Source organism: Chionomys nivalis, chromosome 7 (assembly GCF_950005125.1).
Source record: "Chionomys nivalis chromosome 7, mChiNiv1.1, whole genome shotgun sequence".
NCBI classification, from domain to species: domain Eukaryota; kingdom Metazoa; phylum Chordata; class Mammalia; order Rodentia; family Cricetidae; genus Chionomys; species Chionomys nivalis.
Window position 1 is genome coordinate 87,451,103 of NC_080092.1, and position 19,007 is coordinate 87,470,109.

General features: G+C 41.0%; 1 protein-coding gene across 1 annotated transcript in view; it reads right to left on the reverse strand.

Moving 5' to 3' along the window:
- Smurf2 (SMAD specific E3 ubiquitin protein ligase 2) overlaps window positions 1-18,002 on the reverse strand; it is a 104,715-nt gene extending 86,713 nt beyond the window's left edge. The window contains exon 1 of the mRNA XM_057775267.1: window positions 17,875-18,002. Coding sequence (XP_057631250.1) covers window positions 17,875-17,926 — 52 coding nt within the window. The 5' untranslated portion in view covers window positions 17,927-18,002. The remainder of the gene's footprint in view (window positions 1-17,874) is intronic.
- Between the last annotated feature and the right edge of the window lie 1,005 nt (window positions 18,003-19,007).

Consider the following 19,007-nt stretch of genomic DNA (forward strand, 5'->3'; position numbering starts at 1 on the left):
AATGTATCCCTGAGTCTGGAGCCAGCTGAGTTACTTTCCCCACAAAATAAGACTTAAACTTCGTGCAGGGTGAGAGAATAACCTGCCTAACCTAGAGAAAGTAAAGAACCTTTTCAACACTTCCTCTCACCAACACCCTCGAAGATGGGTTGGTGCCTCTGCCTCCTCTCTCTACAGACCCATGACATGAACTGGCTGGATTCTGCACCAACTTGCTATCTTCCTTTGCACCATCTACAATCTGAATAAAGCATGGATTTCAGATTTCAATTAATACTGTATCAATATTGCTTCATCAATTTTAACAAATACGCAATACTTTGACAAATAGGGAAAAATGAGTTTAGGAAATATAGAACTTCTATTAGCATCATACTTTTTCTGTTAGTTTAAAATTATTCACAATTTCAAGTTCATTTTTAATTAATTAGTTAATTAACTATGGGTGCCTTGCCCAAATGTACGTACATGCAGTGCCTACAGAGGTGTCAAAAGAGGGTATCAGATCCCTGGAACTAGATGCTGTGGGCTGTCATGTGGGTCCTAGGAATTGAATCTAGGTGGTCTGGAAGAGCAGCTGGTGCTCGTAACCACTGAACCACCTCTCCAGGCTATCCAGTTCATTTTTAAAATAATAGAACTCTTTTTGATTCTAATTTATGAAGCTGCTCTGTAGGAATGTTTTGTGACATGGCTGAAGAAAAACAAGGCACTCTAGGGGAGCACTAACATTCTTTGATACCTTTATTATTTTTAATTGTACATGTATGGGTGTTTTGCATGCATGCATGCATATCTGTGTACCATATGCGTGTCTGGTGCCCAAAGATGCCCAGAACCAATATAGACAATTGTGAGTAACTGCACAGGTGCTCGAAATAAAGCCCAGGGTCTCTGGAAGAGCAGCCAGTGCTTATTCCCTGAGCCACCTCTCCAGTTACATTCTTTGATTTCTTTTTTTTTTTTTTTTTTTTTTTTTTGGTTTTTCGAGACAGGGTTTCTCTGTGGTTTTGGAGCCTGTCCTGGAACTAGCTCTTGTAGACCAGGCTGGTCTCGAACTCACAGAGATCCGCCTGCCTCTGCCTCCCGAGTGCTGGGATTAAAGGCGTGCGCCACCACCGCCCGGCCATTCTTTGATTTCTTTTATTTTTCGAGATGGTTTCTCTGTGTAGCCCTGACTATTCTAGAATTTGATATGCAGACCAGATTGCCCTCAAACTCAGAAATTCACCTGCCTCTGCCTCCTGAGTGCTGGGATCAAAGGCATGTGCCACCATTGCCTGGCTCCATTCTTTGATTCTTAACCCTGAAGTATAGTATTTTTCAGTATAAAAATCAATAGAGAACTAAAGAATTTCACATTACATAAGTTGTTCCACTCAGATAGTGTCTGTCTTCTTACTAATCTGTTTCTTTTTCCATTGTGTATCTTTTTAGTCCTTTACCAAATAACCTTGGTTTTTTTTTAATATTTATTTATTTATTTATTATGTATACAATATTCTGTTCGTGTGTATGCCTGCTCGCCAGAAGAGGGCACCAGACCCCTTTACAGATGGTTATGAGCCACCATGTGGTTGCTGGGAATTGAACTCAGGACCTTTGGAAGAGCAGGCAATGCTCTTAACCTCTGAGCCATCTCTCCAGCCCAAACCTTGGTTTTTTTATAGTCAATAACAAATTATAATAATTCTTGAGACCGTTGACATTAGGTGATCTAGTAAAATGCCTGAACACTTCAGAGGTAGAACACAAACAATAAAAGTTGAAAAATGAGCCAGGCATGTTGACCCACGCCTTAATCTCAGCACTCTGGAGGCAGAGGTAGTTGGATCTGAGTTCGAGGCTAGTTCAGTCTACAGAGCAAACTCCATGATAGCAAAGGCACAACAAAGAAACTCTGTCACAAAAAATAGGGCTGGAAAAATGAAATCTGTTAGATTAGTATACAAAAAACATATATAGGCGATGAAAAGATGACTCAGTGGTCAACGGCACAGGTTCAATTCCCAGCACATACATGGTGGCTCATATCTGTAATTCCAAGGGATCCAATATCCTCTTCTAACTTCCATGAGTATACACATGGTACACATACATACACGCTGGCAAAATACACACACCTAAAAATAAATATTTAAAGATAAATACAGTACCACCTAAAACCCCCAAAAAGTAGTAGCAGCTCCTGCCACTACCACTACATACAAAAAACTTTTTAAAAAAATTATTTATTTGGGGGCTGGAGAGATGGCTCAGAGGGTAAGAGCACTGGCTGCTCTTCCAGAGGTCCCGAGTTCAATTCCCAGCAACCACCTGGTGGCTCACAATCATCTGTAATGTAATGAGACCTGGTGCCTTCTTTGTCAGCAGTATATTACATGCTTAATAAATAAATCTTTTTTAAAAGGATTTATTTAAAAAATAATAATTTATTTTTATTTACTGTTCAGTGGTGTTTTGCCTGCAGGCTTGCCTGTGTGGGGTATCAGATCCCCAGGAACTGGAGTTACAGGCAGTTGTGAGCTGCCATGTGGGTGCTGGAAATTGAACTCAGGTCCTCTAGAAAAGTAATCAGTGTTCTTAACAGCTGAGTCATCTCTCCAGCCCACAACTGTTAAAATGACTGCAAATTCACATTTTTTTCTATCTAGAGTCAGGGAAGTCCATATTTCCTCTCCCATGAATTTAGAAAGGCTTGTAACTCCCTTGTGTATGACAAGAGATTATAGCAAGACCTTTTCAGGTTGGGTGAGAAGAGAGAATGTAACTTTCGCATTGTCCCCTGGGCAATTCCTTGGAGGTACCTCCAAGCCCCTTGTTAGCAATGGAGCTGCCCTGAAACTACCTGGCAGTATGACCGGTCTTCAAAGAGAGATCATATGGAAGCTTGGACATGATCTGCAAAGAAAGAAATGCCTGACCGGCCCTCAGCTATTCCAGTTCCAGCTGTCATCTGAATAGATACATGACAAACACCAAGCCAATATGGCTCAATGGAGTCTCTTCCTAAGTTCCTGACTGACAAAAGTCATTAGACAATAAAATTATTGGGGGGGACAAGTTTGAGAGTTACTTTTTATAGAGAAATACTAAAAACCTTTTATACAGCAAATATAATTTTTCCAAATACTTTGTTTTGCTTCATATTATATAAATCATTCAGAGTTTTTGTTTTCCTTCTTTTGTTCCAAATAATGAAGGGAAGAAGAATTTGTTTGGCTAGCAACAGGGTAATTTTTCCACACAGAAATTAGTTGTTATACATTATTAAAAGATTTGAAAAATCTGTTAGGGACTAAAGAGATGGCTCAGAGGTTATGTGTACTGACTGCTCTTTCAGAGAACCTGAGTTCAGTACCCAGTACCCATGTCAAGCAGCTCACAACAACCTATGGCTCTACAGGGATGCGATGCCTCTGGCCACGTGCTGACATGCACATACCCACACACAGATACATAATTTAAAATGATTTTTTAAACAAAAAAAAAAGCTATGTCTGGCAAAGATGATAAATTAGAATATAGTATAATAACTCATTTGTTAAAATGCTATAATGAAACCAATTACTTTATATGCTATCTTCAAAATTTACAAAAAAAGACAGCAAAGCAAACAAAAACTTATTTTTAGATGATATTCAATCTATTTGAAACAATCTGTCCAACAAGCAGGTACTGAATACGAAGCTAGGATATCGTATGAAATCAAGACAATTTTCATTATTTCAAACTGAACTAGGAGATGCGCTGATCTGTGCTATCCTCAATAAGGATCATCTCATTTTACCTCTGTTTTATTTTTCAAGACGGGGTTTCTCTGTGTAACAGCTCTGGCTGTCCTGGAACTCACTCTGGATCAGACTGGCCTTGAACTCACAGAAACCCAACTGCCTCTGCCTCCCGAGTGCTGGAATTAAAAAGTTTTGTGTCACCACCACCTGGCTCATTTTATCTTTTAATTACAAGCTTAATTTAAAAAAAAAAAAAAAAGAAGTTGAGTCTTTCAAAACAAACCCTATGTTAAAAAAGAAAGAGAGAGGAGAGAGAGGTGGGAGGAGAGGCCATAGACATTTTGGTACATCAACACAGTTGGCCTACAGCCTCTACAGACTGTTTCTCTGCACCATGATTCTCCTAAAGAGGAGAGGGGACAAATATTCTCACCCTAGCCACTGAACAGTTAGCTAATCCAGAGCCTTGTATTATAATCCTTCTAAAGATGGTTATCTATTATACCCTTAATGTAATCCTTGAACCTTTTAAAAATCAAAACAAGTCTGCCATTTATTAATAGGATCATCAACTACTAAGCAGAGAAAATTATTAAATTTACTCTCTTTGGAACTAAGATATCATTACATTACCCCTGAAAATGACCAATCTTTCTTTTCTTTTCTTTTGGTTTTCTGAGATAGGGTTTCTCTGCCTGTCCTGGAACTTAACTCTGTATATCAAGCTGGCTTCAAACTCACAGAGATCCGCCTGCCTCTGTCTCCCAAATGCTGGGATTAAAGGCGTGCACCACCACCACCCAGCATTGTTGTTTTTGTTTGCTACTTTATGTGTGAGGCTAACTGGTCCACAAATTTCCAAGAGATTCTCTTTCTCTTCCTTCTATTTCCTATAGGAGTGCTGGGATTACAGAGATGTCAGTTTTTTACAGCGGTTACAAGGGACTGTGCTGCCTGTGCTTTTACCCAGTCACCATCTTTTTGTCTCACTTGTTGCATAGGCTGGTTCTGAATGCAAGATCCTATAGCCACAGCCTCAGTACCCGGGATTACAAGTGTGTTTACATGTACTGGCTCAGACTTTTAAGATTTATTTTCCCTGCATGTATGTGTGTGTACCATGTGCATGTCTGGTACTCTTGAGGTTAGAAGAGGGTGTTAGATTCCCGAACTGGAGTTACAGATGGTTCTGCCATGTGGGCGCTTGGAACTGAACTCAAGTCCTCTGGAAAAGTAGTCAGTGCTCTTGATCCTGGGGCTCAGACCTTTTCAGTACGTTTGTCACACATCGTTTTAAAAAAACTTTTACTCATTCAGTTAACAAAACTCTGAAATACATATTATCTTCCTATTACTGACAGTAATACTCCACAAATTTGTTTTCAGTGAATACCAACTAGATCTTTATTTCACTATAGAGCAAAATTTACAGTGTGGTAACAGAGTTTGACCAGTCAGACAGCTCAGTAGGTAAAGGCTCTGCCCACCAAGCCTAAGGACCTAAATTCAATCCTCAGGACTCATCATATGATAGAGAGAGAAAACTGACTACTAAATGTCATTCTCGGACCTACACACATGCAAGCATACACAATTATAAAGATGTTAGGAGTTCTATCAATCAAGTCAAAAATTAGCAAAAAAAAAAAACCTCTTCACTCCTATACTTTCACAGTTTAATGATGTCAAAATTAAGATATTAGTTAATACAAAAATAACATCATAGAAAGAACTCTTTTGTTTCCAATGAGGTCTTAAACCTTTCAATTCCACCCATCTTTAATTCACCACTATGTGTTACTGATGTACCTACCATGTATCAAGTATCATTAGCTATGGTATTCTGAATATCTCCAAATGTCTCATGACTTTTTTCAGAAATTTAAAAATACTTTTTCATCCTCTCTCAAAAGAATCAACTTTTTTTTAAATATTTATTTATTTATTTATTTATTATGTATACAATATTCTGTCTGTGTGTATGCCTGCAGGCCAGAAAAGGGCACCAGACCCCATTACAGATGGTTGTGAGCCACCATGTGGTTGCTGGGAATTGAACTCAGGACCTTTGGAAGAGCAGGCAATGCTCTTAACCTCTGAGCCATCTCTCCAGCCCCTCAACTTTTTTCTTTAGAAAATTTCTTTCTGTAAGAAAGTTATCAGTCTGGTCCCTATGATGTTACACAAAAATACAAGTAGAATTAACTAATGTTAGCAGTCCTAATTTAATGAAGTTCTGTCTCATCTACAACATGCAGCATTTAAACTTATATTCATAAACTAATTTATGTGTAGAGTTTCACTGAAAGGTGGAGTTGCCTTTCTCAGTATCTAACCCTTCAATCCCATTTATTCCAACGACTCTCATTTTGACTTTGGTTTACAGGTCTTCAGCTTGACAGCTACGTACCTGTGCAGAAAGTGCTCCATCTACTGGTAGAAAAAAACTTGCTACTATTAATCTATGTTAATCTACACAGCAAAAAAATGTAAAATGATTCCTAATGACATAAGGCTATACACATCCATCAGTGCATCGCCAAACCCTACTCAGAGAAACAGCTTCTTGCAGGAGATAATATATACAGAGACCCACAACTGAACAATGTGCAGAGAAGAAAAGACTGGAGCACTCAGTCCTCAAGGAGATGTCTATCAAACACCTACCTCACCTCAAGATTCAGGGGTCATCTGAGTATAGGAGATGGAAAAAGTGTAAGACACAGTTAGGTGGATGACTCTAGGGAAACAACTGATGCATGGATGAACTCACAGAGACCATAGCAGCATGTACATATGAAGACAAAAATCTAAGCACAGGGGCTGGAGAGATGGCTCAGAGGTTAAGAGCACTGGCTGCTCTTCCAGAGGTCCTGAGTTCAATTCCCAGCAACCACATGGTGACTCACAACCATCTATGATGAAAGCTGGTGCTCTCTTCTGGTGTGCAGGCATACATGCAGGCAGAATGCTGTATACATAATAAATAAATAAATCTTAAAAAAAAAAATCTAAGCACAGAGAAGCAGACACAAAGTCCTACCCCTGGCCAAAAAGCTACTTACAAGAATCTGGGAGATAGGAAATCAGTTTTCTCCAATGGAGTGAATACTAGATACATCAATCAGGGGAGGACTCATGCTCAGGAATTGATGTGGAATGTCCTTCTGTATATGTGTTGTTTTTATTGGCTAATGAATAAAGTTGCTTTGGCCTATGGCAGAAGAGAATATAGCCAAGCTGAAAGAGACATATATAGAGAGAGTAGGCAGAGTCAGAGAGACGCCATGTAACTGCCAAAGGAGAAAGATGCCAGAACAGAACCTTACCCTGTAAACCACAGTCTCATGGCAATACACAGATTAATAAAAATGGGTTAAATTAAGATGTAAGAGTTAGTTAATAAGAAGTCTGGGCTAATAGGTCAAACAGTGTTGTAATTAATATGGTTTCTGTGTGATTATTCGGGTCCAGGCAGCTGGGAAATCAGACAGCAGTCTCCTTCTACAAATGGAACCCATACGTTTGGGACTAACCCACGTGGCCAGCCACACACTTCAGGTCCAGGTGACTGTATGCCAGCTCAGGGTTAGGAGAAAAGAAGCTGAGAGCATGCCTGCTGCTCAGCACCCCTGCCAGGGTATGCCACTGGATCAGGTCTGCTAGGCGTGCACAGGCAGAAAAGCATGGCAGATTCCCACTACTATACATGGAGACATATCCAGACCATGAGCATGCTGCACGGCAGATTTAGCTTTTACTCAGACAAAAAGGGTGTATGTGTGCTGCACTATGCTTCCCGGAGGTGAGGTAGAAAGCATGGCTCCCACCCAGCAATCCCAGAGCTGGTGGTAAATGTACCTCCACCATATTGAAAGGCCAAGAGAGGTGGAGCCAGTACTGCTGCAACCACACTGCTTATCATTTTTAAATGCTCCTTGTCAGAAAAAAAGGATTTCAGATACACAATAGGACAAATTCAGACATAAAAGACCTCTAAATGAGACATAGTGCCGGGCGGTGGTGGAGCACGCCTTTAATCCCAGCACTCGGGAGGCAGAGGCAGGCGGATCTCTGTGAGTTCGAGACCAGCCTGGTCTACAAGAGCTAGTTCCAGGACAGGCTCCAAAACCACAGAGAAACCCTGTCTCGACAAACGGAAAAAAAAAATAAATAAAAAAATAAATAAATGAGACATAGTGTGTTTAAAAATGTGGGCTTGGAGGAGAGAGAAAAAAAGAATATAGACAGTTATAAAAAGTAAAGTCTTTAAAGAGACAGTAAAAGTAATATAAAAGAGTATAGACAGTCATGGATTAAAGGAATAAAGAAAACTAAGCCATGTAAAGATGGAAAATACAGAGAGTTTGGATAATGCATATTATTGCATTTTCTTTGAATTTTTTTGACTGTAGAGAGACATTTGATTCTGGGGGCTGCTAAGTTAAACCCACATAAAGGTGTCTTGACTTTAAAATTTGGGTCTAAGGATATGTTGCTTTGGAAAAGAGGTTCTGCTTTTATTTCCAGAGAAGATGAGAACCTGTGGATTCCTTCCAGGCTAATGGGGTTTGAAGGAACAAGACCCCCCACGAAAGTTCTCCATGAACCCTGAAATTCTTCATCCAACAAAAAGCAGGAAGCAGTTTGGAAAAAACTACACCCAAATTCTCAAAATGATTGTTTATAAATGTTTGTATTCATTTAAAAAGGGTTGGGTAGAAATTGTTAACAGTCACAGCCAATCTTTTTTTTTTTTTAAATAAAAGGGAGATATGATATAGTAATGAATACTTTGCATTGATACAGACCTTGGTCTATTGATACAAATTTAAGGTCAATTTTGTTATATGTACTACTGTTCTTGTTTAAGGAATTAATGTTTAGGCAGCTCATTTTAAAATGTATAATTAAAAATTACAGATTAATAGGAAGTCATTTATAACACCCAAACTTGTAGTCATGTTAGGTTTTCTAGATGTACAGAGATATATTTCAGTTAGGTAGATAATCTTCAACACTTCAAAGACCTATGGAATATGGCATTTAAAATCTTTTAAGAACTTAAGACTTTTCTCAACTGTGAGACATGTTTGCTTCTGGCAGCACCAATTACTTCAGAGAAGTTAATGAGCATTGAAGAAACTCGCTATGGAATTTCTTATTAACTCTTACATCTTAATTTAACTTAATGTGACAAGGCTAGTCATTTGGGCAAGAACTGCTCTTGCCTGGACTGCTTGATAGTATGCTGTGTGAACTAGACATACAGGACCCACAGAAAAGTGACTACTGAACATTCCAAAAGACGGGATGGTCCTTTAGGGTTCCTGCTTCACAGGAGAAACTGACAGACATTCTGCAGGATACAGAAGAAAGTGACTGACAAACTGCCAAGATAGGCAAAACAGCCTTTCAAATTTCCTGCTTCATGGAAAAGTCTGCCGGATACTATGGGCCTGTAGGCTGAAGATGGATGCCTCAACAGAAAAACTTTGGGTGACTGTCCAAGCAGCAAGATGTGTCTGTCAATTCCAGACCTTTGGAGATTCCTTGCAATACACTTTCTGACTACTTAGGTAATATTATATCCTTCTGGGGTCTTTGAAGATTTGAAGACAGTTATAATTTTCCTTAGTTATGATAAGAGATATATTAGATAAGAAACTTTAGTCACAATGATAAAATAGATAATAGAGTATTTTCTTTAATTTTGCCAGATACAAATAGACTAAATATTGTAACTGTAATTCTTGCTTTGAACCTGTTTTCCTATGTGTAATTTTACTAAGTTAAAGTTAAAACCTTCCTTTTTATTTGGACAGAAAAGGGGAAATGGTGTGGAACAACCTTCTGTGTATGTGTTGCTTTTATTGGCTAATGAATAAAGTTGATTTGGCCTATTGCAGAGCAGAATATAGTCAGGCTGGAAGAAACAGAGAGAGAGAGAAGGCAGAGTCAGAGAGACGCCATGTAGCTGCCAAAGCAGAAAGATGCCAGAATAGAACCTTCCCCGGTAAACCACAGCCTTGTGGTGATACACAAATTACTAGAAATGGGTTAAGATGTAAGAGTTAGTTAATAAGAAGCCTGAGCTAGGGCTGGAGAGATGGCTCAGTGGTTAAGAGCATTGCCTGCTATTCCAGAGGTCCTGAGTTCAATTCCCAGCAACCATATGGTGGCTCACAACCATCTGTAATGAGATCTGGTGCCCTCTTCTGGCCTGTAGGCATATACACAGGCAGAATATTATATACACAATAAATAAATAAATAAATAAATAAATAAATAAATAAATAAATAAATATTTTGAAAAAAAAAAGAAGCCTGAGCTAACAGGCCAAACAGTGTTGTAATTAATATAGTTTCTGTGTGATTATTCAGGTCTGAGCAGTCGGGAAATGAAAGAACAGTCTCTGCCTATGAAATGATTGGCCAATATAAAAGACTCCATGTTTTTTGTCTGCTTTTGGTTATTTTGTGTTTTGAGGGTTTTTGTTTGTTTGTTTTTAAGAAAGAAAAAGAACACAAAGTTGGGTGGGTAGGGAAGTAAGGAGATCTGGGAGGAGTTGGGAAGGGGAAAATGGTTAAAATATACTGTATGGAAAAAATGTAAAAGCAATAAATACAAGAAAAATATTCTTAAAAAATAATATTAAAAGAATCAACACACTTGAATATGACAATACTGTTTTGGTTTTGTCTTTTTTAAACACAGTCTCTCCCTATAACCCAGGCTGGCTGGAACTCACTATGTAGGCTGGCCTTAACCTCATGATCCTCCTGTTTAAACCTCACAAACGTTGGGATACAGGTATGTTATCACCATACTAAACTCTGACTCTATTTTTATGGAAATATAAGAAAATAATTTTTAAACTCAAAGTTATGAACTTGGAATGTAGTTCAGTTGGTAGAGTGCTTAAGATTAATGATGCCCTAAATCCAATCTCCAGCACTACAGAAAAATTAGGCACAATAACACATACCTACAATCCTAGCACTTGGGAAAGCAAGAAGAGTCTCAACTACATAAAGAATTCACAAGGCCAGCTTGGGTAATGACTTTCAAAACCATAAACAAATAAATAAGGGGGGTCAAATTTATCTATACCAAGATGCTTACAGCAATTATTTGTGGTAATAAAATTTGGAAATAAGTGTTCAAATAGCATAAAGAAACCTGAAAATGAATGCTATCAAATTTTCCAAACTGGTTCTCCTAAAAACCAGTCTTTATAGCTTCAATTACAGTCTAATTACAGTCTATCTTCCATATTACTGCTAGGCTACTTTTTTTTTTTTTTGGATTTTTGAGAATAGCAAATGTAATAAAGTTTAAAATATTTCAATGGCTCCCATCACCTTAAAACAATATCAAACTTTCTGGCAAATATAGCAAGGTCCTAAATGGAGCAGTCTCTGTCTCTTGTCAATTCATACCCAATGCCTGTGGGACTATATAGAACTATGTATAAGTCTCCAGCATTCATTTAGTAAAGTGTCCAAGCTCCCAATTTATGTTGACACAGGGACCTTGTCTTCAGGGAATTTACAGCACAGAAACAAGTCCCAATCAGAGTTAGATCCTATACTAGACTAGAGAAAGGGTCTCTTAGCAGCATAAAGGAAAGACCAATTCAGGTCAGGGAAAGTTCTACAGATAACAGTAATCTCTGACTGAACAGTAATCTGACTGAGCCTTAAAAAAACAAATAAACAAACTAGGATTACAAAGTGTAAGAATAACTCCAAATGACTATCTTTCCACAGAACACTCATAAGACTTTAACATCTCTAGATAGGTAACTTGCGTTCTGAAATGTACTTAACTTCCTACTTCATGTAGCTGTTGTACAAACAAAAAATGACAACAGCTGAAAACTTGACAGTGTCTATTTTTTAATTTATCTGTGTCTGTGTGTGTGCACACCATGTATACAATACGTCAGGTCATAAAGTGTGGAATCAGAGAATAACTTTCTACAGGTAGTCCCTACTTCTATCATATGAGTCTCAGTGACCGAACTCAGGCCATCAGGTTTAGAGACAATCTTTACTTGCTGAGTCACCTCGTTAGCTCCAGTGTTCAGTACTTAATACATGTCAATTATACAAAACACGTAATGATGCTGATTACCATAAGGATTAGCGTCAGACACCTATAATCCAGAACAGAAGAGGTAAAAGCAAGAGAATCACTACAAATTCAAGGTCAGTATGATCTCCAGAGAAAGACTCTTCTGTCCCACAAACAAAACATAACAAAAAAAGCTGATTATGAGGTTGGAGAGATGGCTCAGCTGTTAAGAGCATTTGTTGATCTTGTAAAGGGCCCAGAATTGGTTTCAAGCACCAACATGGTTATTCACAATGATCTATAACCCAGTTCCAAGAAATCTGATGTTCTCTTCTGACCTCAGAGGGCACCATAAACACACATTCAGGCAAAACGTAACACACAAAATAAATATTTTAAAATGCTAATTAGAATAGTATATTTCAAGGATTCGGGTTTTTTTTTCCCCTTAATAAGGTCTCAATGTATAGCCCTTGCTGGCCTGAAACTCACTATATAGACCAGGCACACTTCAAACTCAAGAGACCCACCTGTCTGTGCCTCCCAAGTGCTGTGATTAAAGGTATTCACCACCAGGCCTACTGGTATTAGCATTCTTAAATATGAAAGTAACAGTGGCCAAAAATGAGGGTCAATGGAAAAAAATACAAGAACAAAGTCAACAATCCATAATTTATCCAGGGACAAACAGTTCTCTCTACAGACCATGTCATTTTAAACCCTACACATTACAATACAGTAACTGACATTCAAAATTATAATAAATCATAAACAGACTTTACGTTCTGTTAAATATGATCTATTTTAAAAGAATAAGACATATTAAGGCCAGACACATAGCTCAATGGTAGAGTGCTTGCTTGGCATGTACAAGGCGCTAGGTTCAATCCACACAAAATTAATTAATTAAAAACATTGCCTGATCCTTTGCTTTACCTTGAAAATTGAATTATTCCAGGAATAGCAGCACACACTGTGATTCCAGGAGTAGGGAAATGGAGGCAAAAAGATCTGAATTTCAAGGTCATCCTCAAATACACAATGAGCTTGAAATCAGTAAACTACATAATCTGCCTAAAAAGAAAACTATGAGCCAAGTGTGGTAGAGCCGTTACACAAATAACAGCTCAAAAGACAAAGGAAAAAAATTGAGTTATATGCTAAATGTGCTAAATTACATGCTAAATAATGTTATGTTGTCTTAATCAGGGTTACTCTGGCTATGATAAAACACCATGATCAAAAGCAAGCTGGGAAGGGAAGGATTTATTTGGCTTACATTTCCACACCACTACAGTCCACCATAGAAGTAAGTCAAGACAGGAACTCAAGCAGGCCAGGAACTCCAACAAGACAGAAACCTAAGGGCAGGAGCTGCTGCAAAGGCCATGGAGAGGAGCTGCTCATTGGCTTGCTCCTCATGGTTTCCTCACCATGCTTTCTTGTAGAACCCAGGACCACCAACCAGCCCAGGAGTGGCACCACCCACAACAGGCTGGGCCCTCAAACATTAATCATTAAGAAAAATGCCCTACAGGTTGGCCTACAGCCAGATTGTACAGCAGCATTTTCTCAATTGAGGCTTCCTCCTCTCTGATAACTCTAGCTTGTGTTGAGTTGACATAAACTAGGCAGCACACATTATTATAAAAATAGATAAAACAACATGAAAAAGGCAGAAACCATGATTAAACACACATTCCTCAAGAAAACCAAACTACTACCTGTCTGAAGAAAATCAGCATACAAGAGAGCATTTAAGAAAAGGAGCTATGGGCTGGAGAGATGGCTCAGTGGTTAAGAGCATTGCCTGCTCCTCCAAAGGTCCTGAGTTCAATTCCCAGCATCCACATGGTGGCTCACAACCATCTGTAATGATGTATGGTGCCCTCTTCTGGCCTGTAGGCATACATGCAGAAAGAATATTGTATACATAATAAATAAATAAATATTAAAAAAAAAAAAAAAAAGAAAAGGAGCTATGACATTTTGGTTTCCTTCTCAGAAACCAATAAAATGAATTAGCTGCATTCAAATAGCAATAGACCTCAAGAAGTCATTACATACAAAGGCACATTCATGCTTAGAAACCCAAAAAATACAATGAAGCTTAAAGTTTTAAATAAAGCATACAGTGAAATAACATTAAAATACAAATATATTTAAAGTGAGATTTTAAAATTAATTTTCCTTACATATAGGTCAACTTAACATCTCTACTGTCAAGTTTTTTTGTTTTTTGTTTTTTTTTTTGGTTTTTCGAGACAGGGTTTCTTGTGGTTTTGGAGCCTGTCCTGGAACTAGCTCTTGTAGACCAGGCTGGTCTCGAACTCACAGAGATTCGCCTGCCTCTACCTTCCAAGTGCTGGGATTAAAGGCGTGTGCCACCACCACCCGGCTGTCAAGGATTTTTAAAATAAGAAACAGCATACAAAAACACTGTATTTACAAAAGGTCTAAAATAAAGGTTCTGGATAAGTAATCTATTGCTCCATACCAAAGAATTTAAAATATTAGAAACTACACTAAACTGCTTTTTCCAACCTTTGATTTTCAAAAACAATATGGGTATAAGAACTTACCACATTTTTTTAACTATAACCAAATATATAGAATATTTTCAACCCAAACCATTTCTTTCTTTCTTTTTTTTTTTCTTTTTCGAGACAGAGTTTCTCTGTGTAGCCCTGGCCGTCCTGGAATTCACTCTGTAGACCAGGCTGGTCTCACACTCAGAGATTTGTCTGCCTCTGCCTCCCAATGTGTGTTACCACTGCAGGGCTGGCCAAACCGTTTCTTACTGTTATAAGGAAAGCCTGTATTAGATATGTGTCACACTACAAACTACACAATAAATAATCAATCCATTCTCCACTCTACAAATACAAACTGAAACTGATAGTGTTCTGAGACAGCCCATTTTAATGATCAACTGTCAATGTGTCATAAAAACTAGAAGTAACTTGATAGAACATTCCATATATTCATCAATGGCCTAAGGAATCTCAAATTTGAGACTGAATTAGGTCCACTTCTTAGCAGCAACAATATCTCAGTTAACTAATGGATGGATTTTAGGAACAGTCTGTAGAAAATATCCACTGTGGGCAGAGATTTCATAGAGCGGGGTCTGAGAGACAAACAGGCAGAGACTGGCTATGAAAGAACTGTTAACACCCTTTCAGCAATGGGCAATTCTCCATTAAGAATATAATTAACTACAGTTCATAAAGTACCTTGGAATCAAAGGTACTCCATAAATGTAAATTTTTAAATGGCTTTAACTTAGAGCAAAGAACAGTAATCTTAAAACATCCTACAACCCAAGTGTATTATAAACCAAATAAAAGTTCACTGTGGAATTTTTTTTAAGTGAGTTTTTTCCTCTATTAGGGAACCCAGACCTAAATGAACTGTTAAACACTTAATCTAAAGGTATGCCAAACATTTCTTAAGGTCTTAACAAAGAATCAACTTTTTTTTAAACAAAAAGAGGCCTAGGTTAAATATTTTATTTGGCTTCTCAAGATGGACTGAGAAGTTGGGCACCAGCTCCAGACCAATTCCTGGACACACATCAAACACAGCCCTGTCATTTATCCAGTCAGTCAAAACAATCTTTTCCATCTAACCCTTTTATGTTTGTGTCCTAAAAAGCTGCTAATTGAATCCAGCTCTTGAGATCTATTTGTTAAAATCTATAGTATTTAATTTGTAAATGATGAACAAAAATGAAAAAATATAAGTTAATGCTCCTTGCAAAACAGAGATTTCACCACATGTAATCAAATGGAAAACAATGTTTTTAATATTTGTCAGACTTTGAGAAAACTATTCACAGGCAAATTCCCAATGGCTTTAAGAAACTGAGAGCAGTTCAACTGTTCAAACTGTTTTTACAATTAAGAGGAAAGGACAGTATTTAAAATTCTTCAGAAAAAACTAAGTATACAAAATCACTCTATAAATTTAGTCTAATGTATCCTCTTGCTCAAAAACTAAGTGTGATCTTTTCCCTCTCATGGGAGGTTTCTGTAGAGCGGTAGTTATCACATTAGCCGAACACACTTCAGTCGTGAATTTTTGGAAAATATCATATGCAGCAAAGAAATGATGGATAAATATAAGATCTCCTAAATCACAGTAGCCCTCAAAACACTGAGATGGCTAAAGGGGCGAAGGCAGTTTCTCTGAAGCCTGACAACCTAAGTTTGATTGGCAGGACTCACAAGGTAGGAGGAGAGTGACCTCCACATGTGCTCCATGGTCATGATACCCCCCCCACAGACAGACACAGACACACACACACAAGTAATGAAAAGCTAAAACTCATTTTATTCAAAAAAAATCAAAATCCCTCTTTCCTCTCCCATGTATATATCCTAGAAGGAAATAAATAACAGCCTATTTCTGACCGTTTGCACACCCACACTCACTATTTCTTTCTATAATTATTGACACAGCCCTGCCTAATAAGAACAGTAATAGATAAACTAAAGCAACAAAGATCCTTTATAACTGTGTTCCACTGACTCCCCCCAGATAAAGACAAAAAGATGGAAAGAAAAGCATTCCCAAATATAGCTTTTCCATTAAGAAACAGTTAATTTTCCCTAGAGGGAAGAACACTTTCAGTGTCAGCAATATGAATATATTTTTAATTACTGGGGGTAGGGGTGGTATGTGTACATGAGTGAAGGTGCCTGTGGGAGGTCAGGTGCATCAAATCCCTCGGGAGTTACAGGTGGTAGTGAGCAAAGGACTGGGATGGAGGTGCTGGGAATAGAACTCAGGTCCTCTTCAAGAACAGGATACACTCTTAACCACCGGGCCATCTCTCCAGCCCCAAAAGTAAAGTATTTTTAAGCTGTAGCCAACAGACATTCAAGCTAAATTCTCAAACACCAAATCCACTGCAAGTTATCCAGAAAGCACAGCCCATGGACTGGCATTTAACACACAAGCACCCAACTACAAAATTCGTCCATACAAATTTCAAAGTTTAGTGTGGGCACAAATGCATACGAAGCCCCTGCGAAATGCGCGCTCTCTCATCACCCCTCTGAATATAATAAATGTGGACAGTTTACTTCCGATAATAACGAGACTAGCATAGGGGCAGTAGCTTCAATTACACTCTTCAAACTAAAAACAATTTTTCCTGAAAATGAGGGTGCTGCAGCCACGGAAGACGATCAGAAGTGGCAGCGTAAGCAAATTACACCTGTAGCGTGTTAACAAGTCGATGCACCGGGGAACATCGACAGCTTTGCCTCCTCTTTAACAAATCCCTGGGAGCATTCTTTCCCGGTTAGAAAAGGGTGCGGAGCGTGGCGAGAACCGGAGAAAGTTCGCGTCGAAGTTTGCATGAGCCCAGGCTTTCAGATGCATCCCAAGCCCAGCGTTTCGAAACCAGGTCTGGAGTTACAGACGTGAGCCACCAGTCCTGCGGCCTACAAGGAACAACCCCAAACACGCTACCCTGCAATCAAACAACTTCCAAAACACAGAGGGTACAATGAGCCGGGAGTCGTGGGATCAGGCAGACACACCGGAAAAGCCAACCACAGTCTCAGTCCCTCCCAGAGACGTGCGTTGAAGGTGTGTGGCGCTGGCCACAGAGGCTGGCAGCTGGAGAGTAAAGGTTTCACACCCGGGCATAGGTGGGGGTCACGTTAACAACCGGGGAACACACACACACACACACACACACATTCTCTCGCTCCCCCGGTAAGCACTCCATATTTAAGGAGTGTTTACTGCCCGCAGCCAGCGACCGGATTTGGTAATCCCCTTCCCTACCCCACCTGGGCAGAAGCCCAGACGCTGCGCCTGTGACCCGGGGAAACAAGACGTCGGGACCTCAAACCCGCCCTCCCCGGGAGCCCCACGGGCCCCACTCGGCGTTCTGAAGAATTTCCCGAGCCCGCTTAAGTGCTTCTCCAATGCCTCCCCGAACTAGGCCTTCCCACGCCCGCATTCCCCTCCAACGCACCACCGAGAGCGACCCCGGCCCTCGGCCCGGCCACGGGCGCCTCCGCAGCCGCCCGCCCTGCTCACCTGTCAGGCGCAGCTTGACGGGCCCGTTCCTCCGGCCTCCGGGGTTAGACATGTCCCCGGCGGCGGGGGAGGCGGCGGCGGCGGTGGTGGTGGCGGCGAGCGAGCGGGCTGGGCTGGGACGACGGCGAGACGCGGAGGAGTCACCACAGCGGCCGGGGCCGGGGCCCGAACAGCCCGCGCCGCGGCCGCCAGGGCCGGAGAGTCCCGGATGTGCCGAGCGCCGTCGCCATGAGCCGCGGAGGGAGCGGGACGCAGAGCTCCCCCCTCCTCCCACTTCTGCTTCCTCGGCCCGGGCCGCGCACAACAAAGCGGCAGCCGCGGCCGGCCGCGCCGCCTCCGCCCCGCGCCCCCGCCGCCTCCTCTCCTCGCGGCCCGCCTTGGCTTTTCCTTCTCGGTGCCGCAAGGCCCGGGAGCCGACGGCGCGAAGTCTGCTGAGGCGGGCGGGTGCTCGGTCGCTTCCTCCTCCACCCGCCCTCTTGTCTGAGGGAACCGGGTCCTGGGGCCGCAGCCGCCGCCACTCGTCGGCTCCTGGGGGCGGGGAGGAGACGGGGGCGGGGCCGCCGGCGGGGCGGGGCCAAGGTGGGCGGGGCGATGGCGGGGGCGGGGTTGTGGGCGAGGTCTCCTGCGCCCGGGGCTCCGGAGGAAGGCCGGACTGGGCACGGGCCGCAGGGAGCGCGTGCGCCGCGGCCCAGACCCAGCTCCGAACTCCACCGCCCCGGCGCCAGCTCTGTGGCACCAGGAGGGGTCTGCTGACCAGCTCACTAAAAGAGAGCCTGTGTCCCTACAGGGCAGACTGCCCATATTAGACGCCCACTGCGCGTCTTGAGAGGCTGGCGAGAGTAAAGTTAGACCCGAGTTAGAAGAATTAATTCGACGCTACCCCCCCCCACACACACACACCGAACGTTCCAGCAAATTCCCGGGAGTGCTTAGCTCTCAGTATTGTAATTGCCACCTCCACAGACTCACCTGGTGGACCAGATCTGGTTACCTACCTGCCCGGGCTCTTCTCTTTCCAGCAGCAGGCCAAGCATAGGGAGATGATACGAACACCATCAAGGATTGTGAACAAGATAGGTGGGCACTGTGAAAAGCACATGCAATACTGTATTTTGCTATCCCAGGAGGAAAAA